The sequence below is a fragment of the Tiliqua scincoides genome, chromosome 1 (genome assembly GCF_035046505.1).
Source record: "Tiliqua scincoides isolate rTilSci1 chromosome 1, rTilSci1.hap2, whole genome shotgun sequence".
NCBI classification, from domain to species: domain Eukaryota; kingdom Metazoa; phylum Chordata; class Lepidosauria; order Squamata; family Scincidae; genus Tiliqua; species Tiliqua scincoides.
In genome coordinates, this window is record NC_089821.1 from 85,467,201 (window position 1) to 85,485,592 (window position 18,392).

General features: G+C 41.6%; 1 protein-coding gene across 2 annotated transcripts in view; it reads right to left on the reverse strand.

Moving 5' to 3' along the window:
- The window catches only part of NCKAP5 (NCK associated protein 5), a 370,314-nt gene that overhangs the window by 324,946 nt on the left and 26,976 nt on the right, over positions 1-18,392 (reverse strand). For both annotated transcript variants that reach the window (XM_066633011.1, XM_066633012.1), the window contains exon 2: positions 6,861-6,994. In XM_066633011.1, coding sequence (XP_066489108.1) covers positions 6,861-6,994 — 134 coding nt within the window. The remainder of the gene's footprint in view (positions 1-6,860; positions 6,995-18,392) is intronic.

The window sequence follows — 18,392 nt, forward strand, 5'->3', positions numbered from 1 at the left end:
TAAAAGCCACTGTCTCACAGATTCCATATGTCTTTTTCAAAACAAAAAACAAAAAAAACCCGATATCTCTTGAAGGTTCAAGACACACATGAGGATGAGCCAATACTGAATTACAATGTACATTTCCAAACAGAGGTGGTGAAAGACAAGAAAAAGAATCAGAGACCAAGAAGTAAATTATTCCATTTTTGCCCATGGCAGACACAAATTACTCATTTCCCAGAACCTCTTTAAAGAGGCTTTCGTAGCAAGTAAAATGCTTTAGCAGACTAGCAATGAACATTTTTCACTTGCATGTCTTTCTGTTAAAACAGAATTTGCTATTACTGCAACTTTATTTGCCCATCCTAGCCTACGGGTAGTATTCTTGGAATGCATGCCTTATTATATGCCTTCTTAATAATACTTGATGTGTGGGACATTCCAGTTCCCTGAAAGCAAACCATAAATCACAGCATGTCTTACAAATGAGGCTGTTATCCTTTTAATTGGAGCTGTTATACATTGTGGAATATGATTTCTATGGTCACTTTGTCAGGGTATAAAGAATAGTGTCATCCTGTACAGAAGATTGCATGCATGCACACATACAGAGTCTTGAATTTTCTAATGCTGTCAGAAAATCTGAGAATAACCATAGTGGGAGAAAAAAAAATGAAAACAAAACCTCTGTACCCAACCCAGTGAATTAAATCATCTGGAAAGGGAAACAAGTGCAGTTGATCAGCAAACTGCCTTATACAACCTTCTTCTAGCCCTCCAGGCCACAGATACCTGTCCCAGCAGATGAGACCAAGCATCAAGAGCCTCCAAATAAAACATGTCCAACCCTTTTAATCAAGCAGCTTGTCACTTCCATCCCACAACTGCTCATGTAGGTACATCACATTGCCTAATAGGATTTGCATGGACTTCTCTTAACATTAATATATTTTATCACCACTTATCATATGCAACATAAAGGAAATGTATAAGCCTAATGGCAACTATCTCCTTAACCAAAGAAAATGTCACATCCTTATGTTTTGTAATAAGGAAAGAGATACCCTCCAGCTAGTTTCTTTGAAGTCTAAAAAGTTTAAACTAAGTAATAACTACAGTTGTCTGGACAAACCACAATGTTCTGCAATTATTCTTAAATTTATTAAGGCTGCTTTAACTTTCAGTGACTATTTTGGAGAATTAGTAGTTTTTGTGAGATGAACGCTGGAAAGGCGAGTTTTGACATAGTCAGGTCTACGAAGGCATCAAGGATAGGGGAAAAGAAACTTTTAATGGGTCAAGAAACATCATAGTAGACAGGACATGGACAAACAGGGAAAGAAAGAACAAAATAGAGATTGGGCTGATTGGAAAGAGGAGAAGAATTAAAGCACAAAGTCCATTTATGCTGTTCAGTGCTAGAATAAGGATTCTAATCTAGAACTGAATGCGTAGCATGTTAATGTTTGCAACCAGAGTTAAAATTATGGGCTAGAACTTGTTAGCACCAGTTATTAGACTTCTTGTACAGGTGGGGCCCTGGTATCTGCAGGGGATCCGTTCTTGGACCCTCACCCCCACCCCAAAGGGGACAGGAGCTGTGCTTCCAGTTTCCTGGGGGAAACTGGAAGTGATGTTTTTCACCTTTTAAGACATTCTAGGCCTGGGGAGCCCCTGGAAGACTACCCTGGGCTTTAGAATGCTTTAAAGGGCAAAAAAAAAAAAAATCACTTCAGGTTTCCCTTGGGAAACTGAAAGGGACATTTTTTCACCTCTCCAGGCTTCAGGAAGCCCTCCCTTCAGAGGGCTCAGGTGGAGCCAACATTGGCTTAATGAGAGTCCAGGGAATCTGCATTGACCCAGATCCGAGGATGTATATTCCGTGGATAAACAGGCTCCACCTGTATCTATCTTCTAAACTATCAGGATGCAGGGCCTGTAATAAGTTTGTTATAAGTTATACATAAATTTCCTAGCAGGTTTAAAACTGTTGCTGTCAATACATAGGCAGTACATTTAAATCCTGCAAATTGTTTACAGTTGGCTTGTTCTAAAAGGCCTGAGATTTACCTTTCCCAGAGCAGGATCTACAGAAGCATACGAAGTGTACATGTGATTGATTTTTCCCTCTGAAGGACACTCAGATTTCAATACAGCTTTTTTTGTCTATAGAATTAGGCAAGAGAACCTGAAAATTTCCCATATGCACACAGAAAACCATGCATGGTGATTTAGATGTTGACCATTATTAGTTTGGTTGCACAGGAATACACTACTATACCATATGCCAGTGGTTTTCAAACTCTCAGGGAGAATTTGAGAGACATTAAGTATTTGCTCAAAAGGCGGGGGGCTGGAGGAAGGTGGATAAGCATCGCAAAAATGGAAGTGGTCGCAATTGCCCTCTGGGGAGCTCTGTGCTACGTGGGGAGGCCTGCTGAGGTTGGAGCTAGGCTTCCCCAACCCCCGGGAGGCTCCTGCAGGTGGCAGTGAGTGTCAGCATGCCCCTGAGCCCCGATCAGAGGTGCGCTGCAGGGCATCATGTCTCCGCCTTCCCCCTCTCCCCACCCCTTAAGTGAGAATTGCCCAAGGCTCTCAGGCTGGGGCGTCGCGACACCCCAGTTTGAAAGCCACTGCCATATCCTAAGGATGGCCTGGGAATTATCTTTGTACTTTGAGTACACGTCATAGCCTTTAGGTTCATTAGGCCAAAATTTAGTTGCTGCAAAACTAGGAGAAAAACACAACTTCTTACATTTGGCCAAGGGTCATCACTTTTAGAACAGCCATCAGGCACTGCTTCCAGTATCTATTTTATCATCTGTCATCAACAGCAGACCCTCTATCATGTACACATGTTCATCATACTGTGTCTTGGCTCAGCACACTCAGCTTTCAGTTCCATTCTGGAACACATCAGAGTTTAAAGAAAGCAATGGCTAAATTGATATGGTGTGACTGAGCACCCCAATCTGCTTTCTCAGCCCTCTCACCTCTAGCAGACACACATCTCTCTCTCCTTTAGCATGATTAGGGGCACTGATTTGGATACTGAGAAGTTACTTTTTCATGTTAAGTTCTAGACAGCTTTGATGGACCTATTTTCCACTACTGCTTTCTGTACTTCTGTCTGCCAGGGATTTTGATGGAAAGAAAGGTAAAGGTCCTCTATAGATCAGTCTGATCTTATTAAATAGCAGCAGCAACAAAAAAAACTTTCAGTTCAACACAAATGTTAGGGAATTATTTTTCAGTTCTGCACTGTCAAGCTGACAGGACACCACCACTGTCACTACACCAAACTCATTAGGGCAAGTCAGAGTTACTAGAGGAAGAATTTGAAGAGTTCTTGTTTGCCCCTTAAGCAGACACAAGCTGTCACTTTATGTACAGTGTTACCAAATTTGTAGCGGACATGTTCACACCTTTTAGAAATGGCAGTCACTAACCTCATGTTTAACATCTGGTGTGAGCAGGGGAAGGCTGAAGCTCACCACAACTGGAATTACAATGCGCATCATCTGTCAGCAGCCCCATAACCCCTAGCACAGGCAATTTCCTACGCTGCAATCTTGTGACATTTACTTGGAGTTACCCTTACTGAATACAGCAGAACATTTTCAGTACGAACACACAACACCACATTGCACAGTTTTTCTTTTCCAACAGCAGCTACAGATGTCTGTCAGACGGACCATCTTCACCAGAATGCTTTTTGCAATTTAAACAGAAAAGATCAGTCTAAAGCACCAATACAGAAAGCTTCAATAACTGTTTGCAGATGGACTATTACGCAATAATGCCTTTTATTGCTTCCCATGGCCTAACACAATAATGGAAATAATAAAAAAGCCAAAGTTACTGCTCCAGCGCCTGATCGTTAGCCAGAGTCTTGTGCAGTGTGTGTTCACTCAACAAGCACTTTCTACAATATGCCTGTGCAGAAAACAAGAGATATAATCAATTTATATCCTGTGTACAACTCCATGGTCTTCCTAGAATGACACTATACATCACACAGACATTTGGGATTCTTCTTTGGCATTACTGCACATATCACTACACACAGAGACAGAAATAATGAACAAAACCAAAACTCAGAGAAGTCTGTAGACCAGTGCTGCTCAAACTGTGGGTCTGGAGTGGGCTGCAAGCCAATATCAGGTGGGACCCCATTCATTTCAATGAGTATTTTATTTTTAATACATTAAACTTGATGCTACCATGTTATGTGACTGCATTTGGGGAAATCTTACAGGCCTGTACTTTTAACAAGCTACTATGTATATGCTTTTGACAATGATAGTCAATGGGGTTTACTCTTGGGTAAATGTAGATAGGATTGCAGCCAAGGATGTTTGGGGAATTTTATTTTAAACAGATCAGCAACTGGTCAGGAGAGTTAGAAGGGTTCTTTATTTTAAATACATTTTAAACATATACTTATTGTAAACTTTTAATTAAATTAATTAAAATTGATTTTATAAATTGATAAGAGAAATTTATTTTATCATAAGGAGGCATTAAAAATGTTCCTGCTTGATGATGTCACTTCTGGCCATGGCATCACTTCCAGGTTAAAGACATAAATTCTGGTAGGTCCCCACAGATTGTCATTCCAAAAAGTGGGTCCCAGTGCTAAAAAGTTTGAGAACCATTGCGCAGAGCAATCCGTATGACTGAACCATTGCAAGCAAAAGGAAGCAGAATGTACGTAAAAAGAAGGGACCCGAAAACTTGCTTTTCAGGAAGGCGGGCTTGGGAAGTGGAAACATCTAATAAACCAAAGGAGGAAACACTTTTCAGTAAAATTGTAAGGGAATGGAGAGAAAATACAGAAAATGTGATGGCATGGGATGGGTACCAGTCAATATCTTAGGGTTATGAACCTACCTGTCCAGCTGGAACAGGTCGGGATACAACACTGCCAAGCTGGCATGGGCCTCTGCACCAGCTCAGCTGACTCTCAAGTAGGCACAACATGCCTTACAGAATGTTTGCAACACTCTGAGCTGGCATAGGGATGGCCATGCCGGCTCAAGCCACAGTTTAGATTACGCCGTAAATTAACTGCTTAAAATCATTTTCCTTCCCTGTAGTCTCCAGATGTATATTAGACGGTGGTGGAATTTGTTGATTTTTACCTGTGCACACAACACCTAGCATAGTTTAGGCCCTTTGAAAGCAAACAAGGAAAAGGATGATGCAACACATTTTTGTTGTCCTGGAGAAAACAGTACAGTATGGTAGAACTAGCAATGAATTTGCTTGACCCAGTATACTGTGGCCATACACAAGGATAATATGAGATTCTGAGTTGATAAATAAAAGGTGGTTTTCTAGGGTGACAAGGATGATGCAAAGCACATAATATATTTACAAGAGAAAAAGAAAAGCCTACCTGCAAAGAACTGGAATAATCCAGGCAACACGTACAGTTAAACCTTTTTTTTTCTGAAAAGGCACTTAGAAGACTGTAATCACTGTGTCATTTTAAGTGTCTGTTAGATTTACATCTGTGAAACCTCAACTATAAATATTGCTGATTCAGTAGAAGTAGGAATGGCAATCAACAATAAAATAGAAAACTACCCTTGGCTCAAAGAGTCACAGTCAGAGGACCTATGCATTCAAAATGACAGCTCCTACAATCTGTGAACATATTCTCATAATATAGAATGTGAACAGACAGCTTCGTGCTGACACTTGCTAAACAAAAAAGGTCAATTGGCAGATTTTAACATATTTTCAGGCTTCATTGTTATATAGAGAGGTTGACTATACTTTGATGGTGGGTGAAAGGAGCATGCATGCCAGGCTTCTCTTTATAACATAATACACTGCATGCAGTACATGCACAAAAATAAATATTCACTCTATGAAACAAAAACATGCAGGATTGCAACAATAGTGGGTTATCTTCTTTTCTTTTTTTGCTGCTCATTTTGGTTGAAAGTGAGAGTTGTATGGTGATGAATTCTCCCTCCCTAATCTATATTTATCACCTATGTTATTAAAAACATTATAGGTTGATCTCTTTGATATAAAAATATCCAAGGCAGCTTATAAAAATATTAAAAGGACAATTAAATATCACAATACTACTTCAAATCAATAATACCCAGAAGAGCAATAAAGTTAGTTGAATGTAGTAGAGATACTACTCAGTTAAAGAAATTTTAGTTGATTCTTCAGAATAAACCAATAAGTTTGAATCAACTGACTGAAGTTGTCATGAGTTGCTGGGAGTATCCCAGAGGTTCTCTGGAAAAGAGCTACCTTGGCCTTGTCTACCTCAAGGCACTAAGGAAGAAGCAAGGCAACTTCTTTAGGGCGTGAATTCAGAACGTTGGTCCTGCTGCAGAAAAGTCCATCATCATGTCACTACCTGTTGTGTTTCAGTCAATAAGAGTACATAGCCCAAGGCCTCTGAAAATCTGAAAATAGGGGTAGGCTCATAGGGAGTAAGCACTTGTGATTTCATGCTGATATTAAAACAGCATGCTAGGCAAGATTGAATGCTTGAAGCACTCTGCAGCCAAACATCATGGAAGGAACAGCAGTCTCCCAGATCTACCTTCTGAGTCTACCCTCCTGGAAAGTCTGAGTCCACTGGAAAATAGTGTACCCCAGCTCCATTCCAGCAGGACCATCCAGAAGAGTAATCACTGATGGCATCCAAGTGACTGAAAGCCCAGGAGAATTAAGAGGGATACATTCCCCTAGCCCATGCCCCTGCAAAGAATCCCAAACCATAGCTTACAGCCCAATCCTATTCAGCCCTGGCTGCATCTAAGTAAATGAACACTGTTAGAGTTTTTATATGTAAATATACTTTTAAAAAACCTTATGAATAAAATTCAGAATCTACAGCATACCTTGAAAACTGCTGTTGCAAGCCCCGCATTTGAGTTCTATTGCATTCAGATTCCAGTGTCACCTCTCGTAATTTTTTTTCACTTTCAAGTCTCAAGTGTCTCTCTTCCTCCAACTCATGTATCAGCTTCTCACGCTGAAAAAAAACCAACCAGAAAAAATCAGCAGTTGAAATACTGAGTGTGTATGTGTGTTCAGCTTAAGACTATTAAAATGTGCATATTTCACAAGACTAAAATTTGTTAATGTATCTGAACATTTCCTACAATATTATTTTCATTGAAATACCTTGCATCATTCAAGACTATACCCCTATAGAACATCCTTTTTTATAACATTTTAAGGTTTTCCTTTCTAAGAATTGCTACTGCTTAAAAACAACCACAGTGGGAACACGGTATGTATAATATGCAACTGAGTGGAACTGATTCACCTGTTGCATGGAATTTAATAAGTACATTCTGTTTATCAGGCTGATTTGCCTACTTACTGTATGGGATCCAAAGCATATTGAGCAAATGTGAAATTGACCAAATTCATGTTAAACACACCAAAACATTTAGACACATTTGGAAATCCTTGTACAACACTGTTGGGTAGGACAGGTCATATTGGAATGTAGGTGTTCACCTTGTTTTGCATTTTTACAACACTTCAAAAGTCACTTGGTGATATTGTTATTGTTTGTTGCAATATATAGACATATTCTTTTTAACAGTGAACTCCAGTGGTTGAGTGCCTCTAGTTTCAAAGTGAAGTTAGATTTCACAAAAAAAGGTACTGGTTTTTACATACTTGGGGAACTCCACAGAGTTGCAGAAGTAGTAGTTTGCAAATTAAAATATATATTTTTTTTAATGCTTCTGTAAACTTCTAGGGCACCAGTTGGGTTTTGTTCATTTGTTTTTAAAGGAGTGGCAACTGGAGTTTGGGCAGAGATACATACCTCGAGTTTAAAAACACACCCCAGCATTATATAGAGATGCTTCAAGAAAAAAGGAAAAACATAATTTTTCTTTCCAAGATTTCAAAACCACTCACCTAGCCTTATATAAGAGATACGTAAAATGGTCATGTGTAGGGCTGCTAGCCAGTCTCAAAACAAGCCTTCTAGTGCTGTACAGTATAGTAGAAGGCCTCAAGGAAATGTTAAAGAAACAAAGGGAGTCTCTTCCACTGTTCTAAAACTTCCCTCCCCTGCAATGTCTAAACATCACTGCAAAGCTCCTACTCCAGGTTGGCCGGAAACCTGAACCAGAAATATCCTCTTCAGGCTTAAACCTATTCAACTTTCCAGCATCAGTGCAGCCACAGACAGTTTCTGTATGGACAAGGCCAATGTAGGCACAGGAATTGACCAACCTCTTCCAGCAACAATATCATTTCTTCTAACAGATTAGTGACAGGGAAGGTACCAACAAGGCCTTATACAGTTAGTTTCTATTTATCGAAAGCTACAGACATAAAATGATCACAAAAATGGTTACTGTTTCAGGGAAGGGAGGAAATCACACTAGGAATATCATTTATATATTTTAATGCCTTCTGTAAGTACAATGTTGTGCAATTTGTAGCCTGTCAAGGGTCCTGACATATGTCTGAAGCAGACTTAAATTTTACAACATATGCGCAAAAATGCATCAAGGCATTATGCATATGGTTTTATTAAATAACAAAAGCTGTCTTGGCATTTGGCCATTATTTGCACAGGTCTTGCAGCTGTAAATCTTTTTGGATGATAAATTTATAATAGCAGTATCCAAGAAACCAAAAATATGAGTATTACCAGGTGGAAAAGAGACTAAAAGACAGTGATAAATAAGTGGATGACACACAATGAGGTTGTAAGGATTGGAATGAAATATCTATACACTTGTGGTAAATTATGGGGAATTACATAGAGAATACAGAACTTCTGTTTAGCTAGTCATACACAGAAGCTTGAAAGAGAACCCTCAAAATAGGAGGCGCATTTCCAAAAATATAAATTTATTGTTCTAATTAAATTATCCAATTAATACATATTCTTCATTATAACACAATTCTGTGGGATGTTGGAAACATGACTAGCAGAGCACTTTAAGCAAGAACAGAAAATGTTCAGCATCTGCCATTGTCTTGAAGAGCCCTGAGTGTGGACTGAGTCCTACTTAATGATAATGTCACTCACCCAGGCACAGTTAGGAACAGATGGCATACCATGCACACAGTGAGGACCACAGCAAGGTGGAAGAGGTGAACACAAGCGAAAGCATGTTATGGGTGAAAATCATAGCTTTATGAGCCAAGACAGCTTACATAGGTGGTTCACACATGACATACCAAGGGCAGGAATCCCCACTGTTTGCACTGCTACCCATCCCAGTCCATCTGCTGAGGATTCAATTCTGAACATGCCAAATTCTGAACATGCATGCAATACAGGCAGGCCACTGAGATGTGTTGGTTGGTCCCTCCACATCTCTCACCCTCACACACCCCCAAGAGGTCACTCACATACAAGAAGGCATGCTACCCTCTCACCCCTTTTCTGTGGTACCTATGAAACATTTCACCAGCTCCACATACATACTGAATAACATTCACCAGTTCAGTGAAGACACATAGCAAGCTGATGAATATAACTCAACATATGACTGATCACAGACTGGTCATCAATAAAAATCACATTGTCATGGGGAAGTGAAAACACAGCCCCAATGTGGCCAATTGTTAACTCTCGTTAAATTCCTCCAAGCCTTATTCACAAACCACAGTGCCCACAGCAATTGATGTCCCAGGACCCAAGGCAAAGGGAAGGAGGGAGGGAGGCAAGTCAAAACAATATTGGTCAGTGTTAGGCTTGGAGCCACCTAGGGACAGATCAGAGGATCCACCTCTTAAACCTCATCTACTAGTTTTTCTCCAAGGCTGAAAAACCCTGGGAACATGTGGTCAGATGTCACACAGATTACACCAGCCTACTTTACCCCATCAGACCCAGGCAGTGCACAGACTGGGTAAAAGGAAATCATACAGTACAACCTTATGCACGTCTCATTAGAAGTAAGCACGACTGAATGCAATAGAACTTACTCCCAGGTAAGTCTGAAACCATACTTTCCTGACAGTAAGACCCACTGAACAAAATAGGACTTACTTCTGAGTAGACCTGGTTAGGATTGTGCCCTTAATTTGCTAACTGGCAAAGAGGCATTATTTCAAGTGGTGCTTGTCTGCTACTCAGTAGGGGGGAATAACTGTCCCTCTTCACCCTAGCACAGTGTCTGTCCCAGTAGCTGTTTGCTGGTGATTCATCTGTATATTTGTGTTTCTTTCTGTATGTTTTTAGAATGTAAGCCCTTGTGGAACAGGGAACCACAAGGTTTAGTTAGTTGTTTTTTTCTCTGTAAAGGGCTTTGTGAACTTGTTTCATTGAAAAGTGGCATATAAATATTCTTAAGCATAACAACAGCGATGACAATAATATAAGAAACTGGATTTCTTTAGTCTATACTTGGCCACTGCTCAGTATTACCCAATACGGTCTTGTATCAACTAATTCAGCTGCTCAATGCCTCTTCCCCTCATTGAAGGAGACAGGTGGAAAACCAATATCAGCCCTCTTTATTGTTGTGTTGGGGATACACAATGAAAACATAACTATTGTAGTACAGTATTTCATTTTTAAAACCTCCCATCTAAGCTAGATCCTCCGTTTAAGAGCTACCTTGAAAGATTGTGCCTTATAATAGCCGCTCAAAACAGTACCCAAAATGTTGCCATACATTTCCCCATACATGCATACATGCATACATGCATACATACATACATACATACATACCATTTGAAGGGAGAGATCAGGCAAAATAAACATGACCAAAGCAGAACATGGGCACAAGCCTAACCAGGTCTACTCAGAAGTAAGTCCTATTTTGTTCAATGGGGCTTACTCTCAGGAAAGTGTGGTTAGGATTGCAGCTCATGTTTTGCACGCCTGACATGAGAGCAGAATATTTGGAATTGTACTTTCGAGTATACATTTTAAATGACTCAAACTTCAGACAGGCCTTTGTCCGCTCCTCATCGACTGCTGTTAAACTAAATGTTTCTCATCCTGCAATCAATACTTCTTTACAAAAATAAGCCCAGGCATTGACAAACAACTCTGCAGCACATGGCAGCTTTCCTGGTAGTAGGCTTTGACAGCATGAAAAACTATTACCCCAATGTGTGAGGAAACGGGGCGGGGGGGGGGAGAAAGAAGCATCAGATTTTGTGCTCATTGCCACTTTCACAAACTTCATACAGTTGAATCATCCCACTGTAAGCAAAAAAAAAAAAAGTTAGGCAACTCCCAATTCTTCCATTCCTGCCGCCAACTCCGTTAATATGCCTCTGTCTCTCATTACCATTCTAAAATGGACTGCTAATGCTGACAGTTATCTCTGTAGTTTTTCTAGTGGTGATGGCTATAGATTAAATTTAATTAGCATGAAGTAATAGCATATAGATTGCAATAATTTAATTCTTTGCTAAGATGGACTCAGCAATCGTGCCTCCTTTACATTCTGTATTACGCGGCATATAATTAAACGAGGAAGAGAATTTTAAGACATACCCTTCAAAGTGGGTAGTTTGCAGGAAGGATATTCTTCATCTAAAAGAGATATGTGCAAAAGAGCCAACACTCGCTTTTCCACTCCAACTTATTCTTTAGCTATGCTTACTCATTTTTTTAAAGAATTCTAACTCTTGAAAGCTTTTGCAAACTACAGCTTTAGCAGCACTACCTTAGCTTGCAAACAGGTTCTCTAGTGATGGATGTTATCAGCACATATAATCTATGCAAGCTTACAGTGGCACTTGCACCTGAGTAGTAACTAGAAGCCTGCAGCCAAAAAGTGAGTTTTTGGTACAATTCAATGTGAAATGGAGCTCTCCTACCACTGCTTCTCGGCTGTTGTTTCTCCTTTAGGGTTACCAAGTCACCATGATGTAGCCACAGTAGAAAATTCCTGGCAGAAAATTCCCTTTATAGGATGCAGACCCTAGATTCAGCAAACTGTGCCCTCTTCACTCCCTCCCTCCCTCGCTTGCCCTCTTTTTTTTTCTTGCAATAACATGCAAATCTTCCTGCCCTGGGCCCTGTGTGAGCATTTGCCTCATTCTACTCAAGCTTTCACACCTCATTTATTCAACTGCCAGTTTCTGTCTCCTCAGTGGTATGTTTTTCAAGTCGCTGCCTACTTTTTGCTCTTCCTCCGCAAGTATTTTAAGCAGCTTCCCAATACTGTTTATTCCTTCCCCCAACAGCATACAGCACCTCCTGACTTACAGCCCAAGCCTGATCTGCTCAGAGTGCGGGGCTGTCGCGGCACTAAAATGGCCACCATGGCAGCCTGAGCACAACCGGGCAGTTCACAGCAGTTCCTCAGGAGAGGTGGACTTTTGTCCTCTTTCCTCAGGTAAGGGACATAGCCCTTCAATGAGGCTACTCAATTCTGCTGCAGCTCTGGAGCTGGCATGGAATAGAAGACTACTGTGTTGGGCCGCGCAGCCTGACATGGAGCTCAGAATCCAGTGGAGCTAGGCTCCACTGGGCCTGCCCTCCTCCCACCTTGCTCCCTCCCCCTGCAACACCTTCCCCTGCTCTCTCCCCGCCTTCCTCTCACCCTGGAACACCTCTTCCCTGCCTCTCCCCACACCCTCACTCACCTCTCCACTGCCAGGCAGTCCGAGAAACCGCTGGGCAGCGGAATGTGGGCCCAGCACAGGAGCTGGCCCAGCACAGGCTCGTGCTGGTTGGGTTCCAGTGCTGGGCCTGTGGTAAGGGCTTGCAAATGTGCCTTATGGCAGGTATGCAACAGTGCGTGCCAGAGATAAACCAGAGTACACAGGTCTGGATTGGGCCCTTAAGCTCCATGAAATTTCAGAGCCCTCTGTCTGATAAGCCTTCCTCCACTTGTACATCTCCATCAGGTTTCTCTTTCTCAGACCACAGCATCCTTTTTTATTCTTCTTGCAGTCTCTTGTCAATGGCCTTTAGTTTCCCTACCTTCTAGGACTTCTCTGTTCTTAGTCAAGTTTTATGAGGAATAAGAATCCTAGTTAAACAGAATCCTAGAAACTTTCTTATTCCTCACAGAGGATGGACTGAAGAATTAGTTGTTCACTGAGCAGTTGAACATTCCAAATCATCAACCATTTCAGCTAATCTGTGTCAGATTCTTAGCTATGAGGCACAGTACTGCATAGGTTTTGTTCATCCTTCTTTCCAGTTCAGGATCTATCATTTTCCAATATAGAACCCACAGCCCAATCCTAATCCATGATAGAACGGGACAGGCCAGTTGGCTTGTCCCGTATCCAGTTCAGGGCTGGGGCTCTCTGTGGCTCAGCTGGGGCAAGGGGAACTGGTTCCCCTTACCCAGGGTAACATGACGGCAGCCCCAATGGGGCTACTCAAATTTATGCCACCTAAAGAGGTGGCATAGATCCAAGCAGCCCAGCGCTGCGCTGGGCCACCCAGGAGTGGGGTAAGGATTTGGCATAAATGCCGCCGCCTTGGGTACCCTTCAGGGAGAACGGCAGAATACAAATCTAATAAATAAATAAATACTAGCCCCATCCCCTGTTCGGTCTTGGACCACCCACGGGCCTGCCCACCCACCCCAGAAAGCCTCTATTGTGCTGGCCCAACATAGCTGGCACAAACCTACCTCTCCTCTGGTGCAACGGTGCTGGTGGCAGCCTCCTGACTTTTGAGGTAGCACGAAAGTGCCTTCGGACCCTTTTGTGACACCTCAAGGCCGGCACAAGGGACTTGAGCTGGCCCAAGAGCCTGTTGGAATTGCACCCTTGGCAAGTATTTTATCTTTTTGGTTGTAATTTAAGATAATCATCCTAGATGTTCTTTTTACTAAAAAACAAATTAGTTTAACAGCTGGGAGTTGCAATGTTGGTGTCTTTCATTTGCATTTATCTGTTTAAAAAAAAGACTAAGAAAGGAACTGTAGGATTTTCAGTATTCCTGGCTAGATCTTTTAGGGCAACAGATTAACAGGTTTACATTCTGAGACTATGATGTTCTTTCTGCAGCTGCTGTTCATAACCAGCATGTGTGGTTAGAAAGGTTTTCTTGATGCTGCTACTCACTTCTGCGTGAAAGAGGATGCCAGTTCTCACTATGCAGTAGCTCAAAATTGCCACCAAGTGGCAGAACAGTGATTTAATTCAACTTCAATTTAGCTATATTTATCCAGCAGTCTGGTATAGTGTTTAATTGCATCCATGCAACATAACAACTGTTAGGAAGCTCCTTTTTCATTGCAAGTGGAGGATTAATCTGCATTTAGAAATTTAGATAGCTATTACACATGAAGTCACTGTATATGCAAAAAGTATTTTGAATAATGAAAAAGTGGTAGGCATTTAGCTTTCATCTTCTTTCTCCAGCTGTGCTACGCAGTCAGTGCTGGAAAAAGGAAAAGGAGTTGTGGCCAAATAGCTGTTTAATTATGTGAAACAAGCAACTGAGGACAATAAAACTGGAGCCACCACTAAAACTGCTCATCATCTTCCAGAAACTAATAAACTAGATGCTACTAGGTGGATGGTCTTTTATAGTCTTGCTTGGAGACTCTGGGTCTCTAGACGTAAAAGCACTAATATGTATATAATCCACTGCAGGCCTATAAATAGTTTCAGTTTATACCAGATGAAGAAACACCATCGGTATCAGTGGTACCCATATTTTCATTTTCACTTGCTGGATGCTCAGATCAATCTATTTATGGTACTTTCAACAGCAAATGAAAGGGTGCAATAAATATATTGGACAGATTTTTTCCTATAATGAAACATTTACCATTTATTCAAATTTGAAGCTCAGAGACTAGTTTTAAGACTTGGAATTGATCTTCAGTTTCCAGCCTAATTAATTCTGTACACAAAGCAATATTTCTTTTCCTTGCTGTATGTGCACCATGAAAAACACAAGAAAGGATGAGAATGTCACTTCAATGAACAAGTAAGCTCAGATCATGCAATTCTTATCTTAAAACCATAAAGCTGCTCAAAAATGAATTTGCAAATGTAATTGAGCTTCTAATAGCTTCTAGAGGCAGTAATTAAAGAAATCTCATTTCTGTAAATTAAACATAATGAAATGTTTTTCAAGATCAAATAAAACTTGGAAATGATATTAGGCCAGAGATAATTTAGAAGAAAACCTAATATTCAGAAGTGTGCAAGATAAGATTAAATCAATAGCAAAATAAAAAATGTAATCTTATAATATTATAACAGAGTTTATAATACAGGGTGGCCAAAAGTGCTTAATGTAAGAGCCACATATAATAAACTTTAGGTGTCTGAGAGCCACGATATCTGAGAATTTAAATTCTTACATATATTTACTCACCATGAACATTCAACTTATGTTTCATTCTGATGGACTCTCAGTTTATACCTGGCAAATAATTATAAAGCTTGAATAATTTTTCTTTACCTTTTATATTAATTATGATGGCAGGAAAGGAGTTCAGCCAACATATTTCCGTGAGCCACACACTATATGTCAAAGAGCCACATGTGGCTTTCAAACCACAGTGTGACCACCCCGTTATAATCCATAATCTCTGTCTTGATTCAGGCTTTAATGAATGTTGGCAAGTTTTCCCATTTCATAAAAAAAAAACTAGGTTGCCACACTGACTGGTTTCATACTGATATGTTCAATCAAGGTCAATTATCTTTATAACACACACACACACACACACAGACAGAGAGAGAGAGAGAGAGAGAGAGAGTCACTTCAGGGCCAAATTTTCAACAGGTGTTGACAACATACGAAGTCTCCAACAAGCAAGCTGGGAGGGAGATCCCACCAACACAGACTTCCAAGCGAAAAGTAAACCAAGCTCCAGGGAGCCCTCCACACAAACACACACTCCAAACGTCAGTATCATCTGTACCTCTGACAGTTACACTTCCACCTGGAGTTTTTAACAGGACTTCCCCTTTGATGGCATTAGATCATGTTGGGAAATATAAATCTACAGAGATAAATTCAGTCAGAAATGCCAATCCTGATGCCAATGAAACATCACTGAGTTGAACTGACTTCCATGCTGGCACAAAGGAGGCAGCAGCAAAAGAAATTATTCCTGTATCAAAGGAGGACCCTGTTATTCTTTGAGAGCAAGTTGAGAGGAGCAATATTTTCAAGATCCAACTTTGTTCCTCTTCCATTAGTGTTTCTACAGTGCTCTTTTGGTAGTCCACCCTCAAAGGAAGGGACAGAAAGAAACCAAAGCGGTTATCTTTGAAGTAATAGCCACAATGACAGGACTTGAGCTCTCCAGCTGGTCCTGAAGCTGCTGCCATCTGAGGGACGTTAGGCAAGAGTATTTTGACAGCCCAATCCTATCCCGGGCTGGGCCAGAGTGTGCTGCAGCACTAGCACAGCCTCCACTGCACACCATGAGCTGACTGGGGACCAAGCAGCTACAGATGTGTAAGTAAAAAACTTTACTTACCTACTCTGCCACTGCCTTATCACTAATGGGCCTACTCAGGTCTGTGCCAGCTCTTTGGCTGGCTTAAATCCAAATGGATCCAAGCGGGCATATTGAGCCTGGACTGGGGGCATAGGATTTTGATGCCCCCACTACTGCCTATACCTGCCCCCAGCTTGCCCTCAAAATGTCTCCAGGACCCATTTGGATTTATCCCAGCCTGATCCCTGCCCTGATCCTGACCTGGAACTCCCCAGGCTCCAGAGTTCATTGGAACATGTACATAGCCATCAGTCAATTGCGCTAGTAGTCCTGGCCTGCACATCATCATAACAACTGCCACCCCAGCAGCCCAGGGTTTATGCTTATAGCACATTTGTTCCATCAGCACAAGGTCTGGGTAGGATTGGGCCATAAGTATATCTCCAACCAGTTCTGGGTCAAATAAGAAAGTGCTTGTAGGTAGGGCAGGTGCGCCTAGAATTCACTCCTTAACTGCACAGGTTTTTAAATAAATGGATGATCAATGGAATGCAGAGAGCATTCTGTCTTTTTATCTCCTTGCTGTTGTGCCATTCCGTGTTCCTCAGCCCGTTCTCCCTTCTTCCCAAAACCTCCAATAAAAGGAGAGCAAAACCCTAGAACATAAGAACATAAGAACAGCCCCACTGGATCAGGCCATAGGCCCATCTAGTCCAGCTTCCTGTATCTCACAGCGGCCCACCAAATGCCCTAGGGAGCACACCAGATAACAAGAGACCTCATCCTGGTGCCCTCCCTTGCATCTGGCATTCTGACATAACCCATTTCTAAAATCAGGAGGTTGCGCATACACATCATGGCTTGTACCCCGTAATGGATTTTTCCTCCAGAAACTTGTCCAATCCCCTTTTAAAGGCGTCTAGGCTAGACGCTAGCACCACATCCTGTGGCAAAGAGTTCCACAGACCGACCACATGCTGAGTAAAGAAATATTTTCTTTTGTCTGTCCTAATCCGCCCAACATTCAATTTTAGTGGATGTCCCCTGGTTCTGGTATTATGTGAGAGTGTAAAGAGCATCTCCCTATCCACTCTGTCCATCCCCTGCATAATTTTGTATGTCTCAATCATGTCCTCCCTCAGGCGTCTCTTTTCTAGGCTGAAGAGGCCCAAACGCCGTAGCCTTTCCTCATAAGGAAGGTGCCCCAGTCCCGTAATCATCTTAGTCGCTCTCTTTTGCACCTTTTCCATTTCCACTATGTCCTTTTTGATATGCGGCGACCAGAACTGGACACAATACTCCAGGTGTGGCCTTACCATAGATTTGTACAACGGCATTATAATATTAGCCGTTTTGTTCTCAATACCTTTCCTAATGATCCCAAGCATAGAATTGGCCTTCTTCACTGCCGCCGCACATTGGGTCGACACTTTCATCGACCTGTCCACCACCACCCCAAGATCTCTCTCCTGATCTGTCACAGACAGCTCAGAACCCATCAGCCTATATGTGAAGTTTTGATTTTTTGCCCCAATGTGCATGACTTTACACTTACTGACATTGAAGCGCATCTGCCATTTTGCTGCCCATTCTGCCAGTCTGGAGAGATCCTTCTGGAGCTCCTCACAATCACTTCTGGTCTTCACCACTCGGAAAAGTTTGGTGTCGTCTGCAAACTTAGCCACTTCACTGCTCAACCCTGTCTCCAGGTCATATTCCTTTTCCCTTTTCCCTATATTCTTCCAGAAAAGAACTTATCGTGAACTTCCATCCAAACTCCTTAGCACCAAAATTCTCTTGAAGAAGAGTTTCCATCCCACCCGATTCCAAAAGCCACAGATACTGAAAAAGACTTCTCACTGGCATGAGAAAAGCCTTGAACCGAGCAAAGAGATGAAAGAGAGGAGGGAAAGCGCAACACAAAGCAGTGGAAACAATTGCATCCTCCTCCTCCTGCTTCCAGAAGCCAGAAGATCAAAATGGCTATCCGTGCAGCAACACTGTTTGGGCCAGACACAGGATTTAATATTGTTTGACCACTTCCCGCATGTT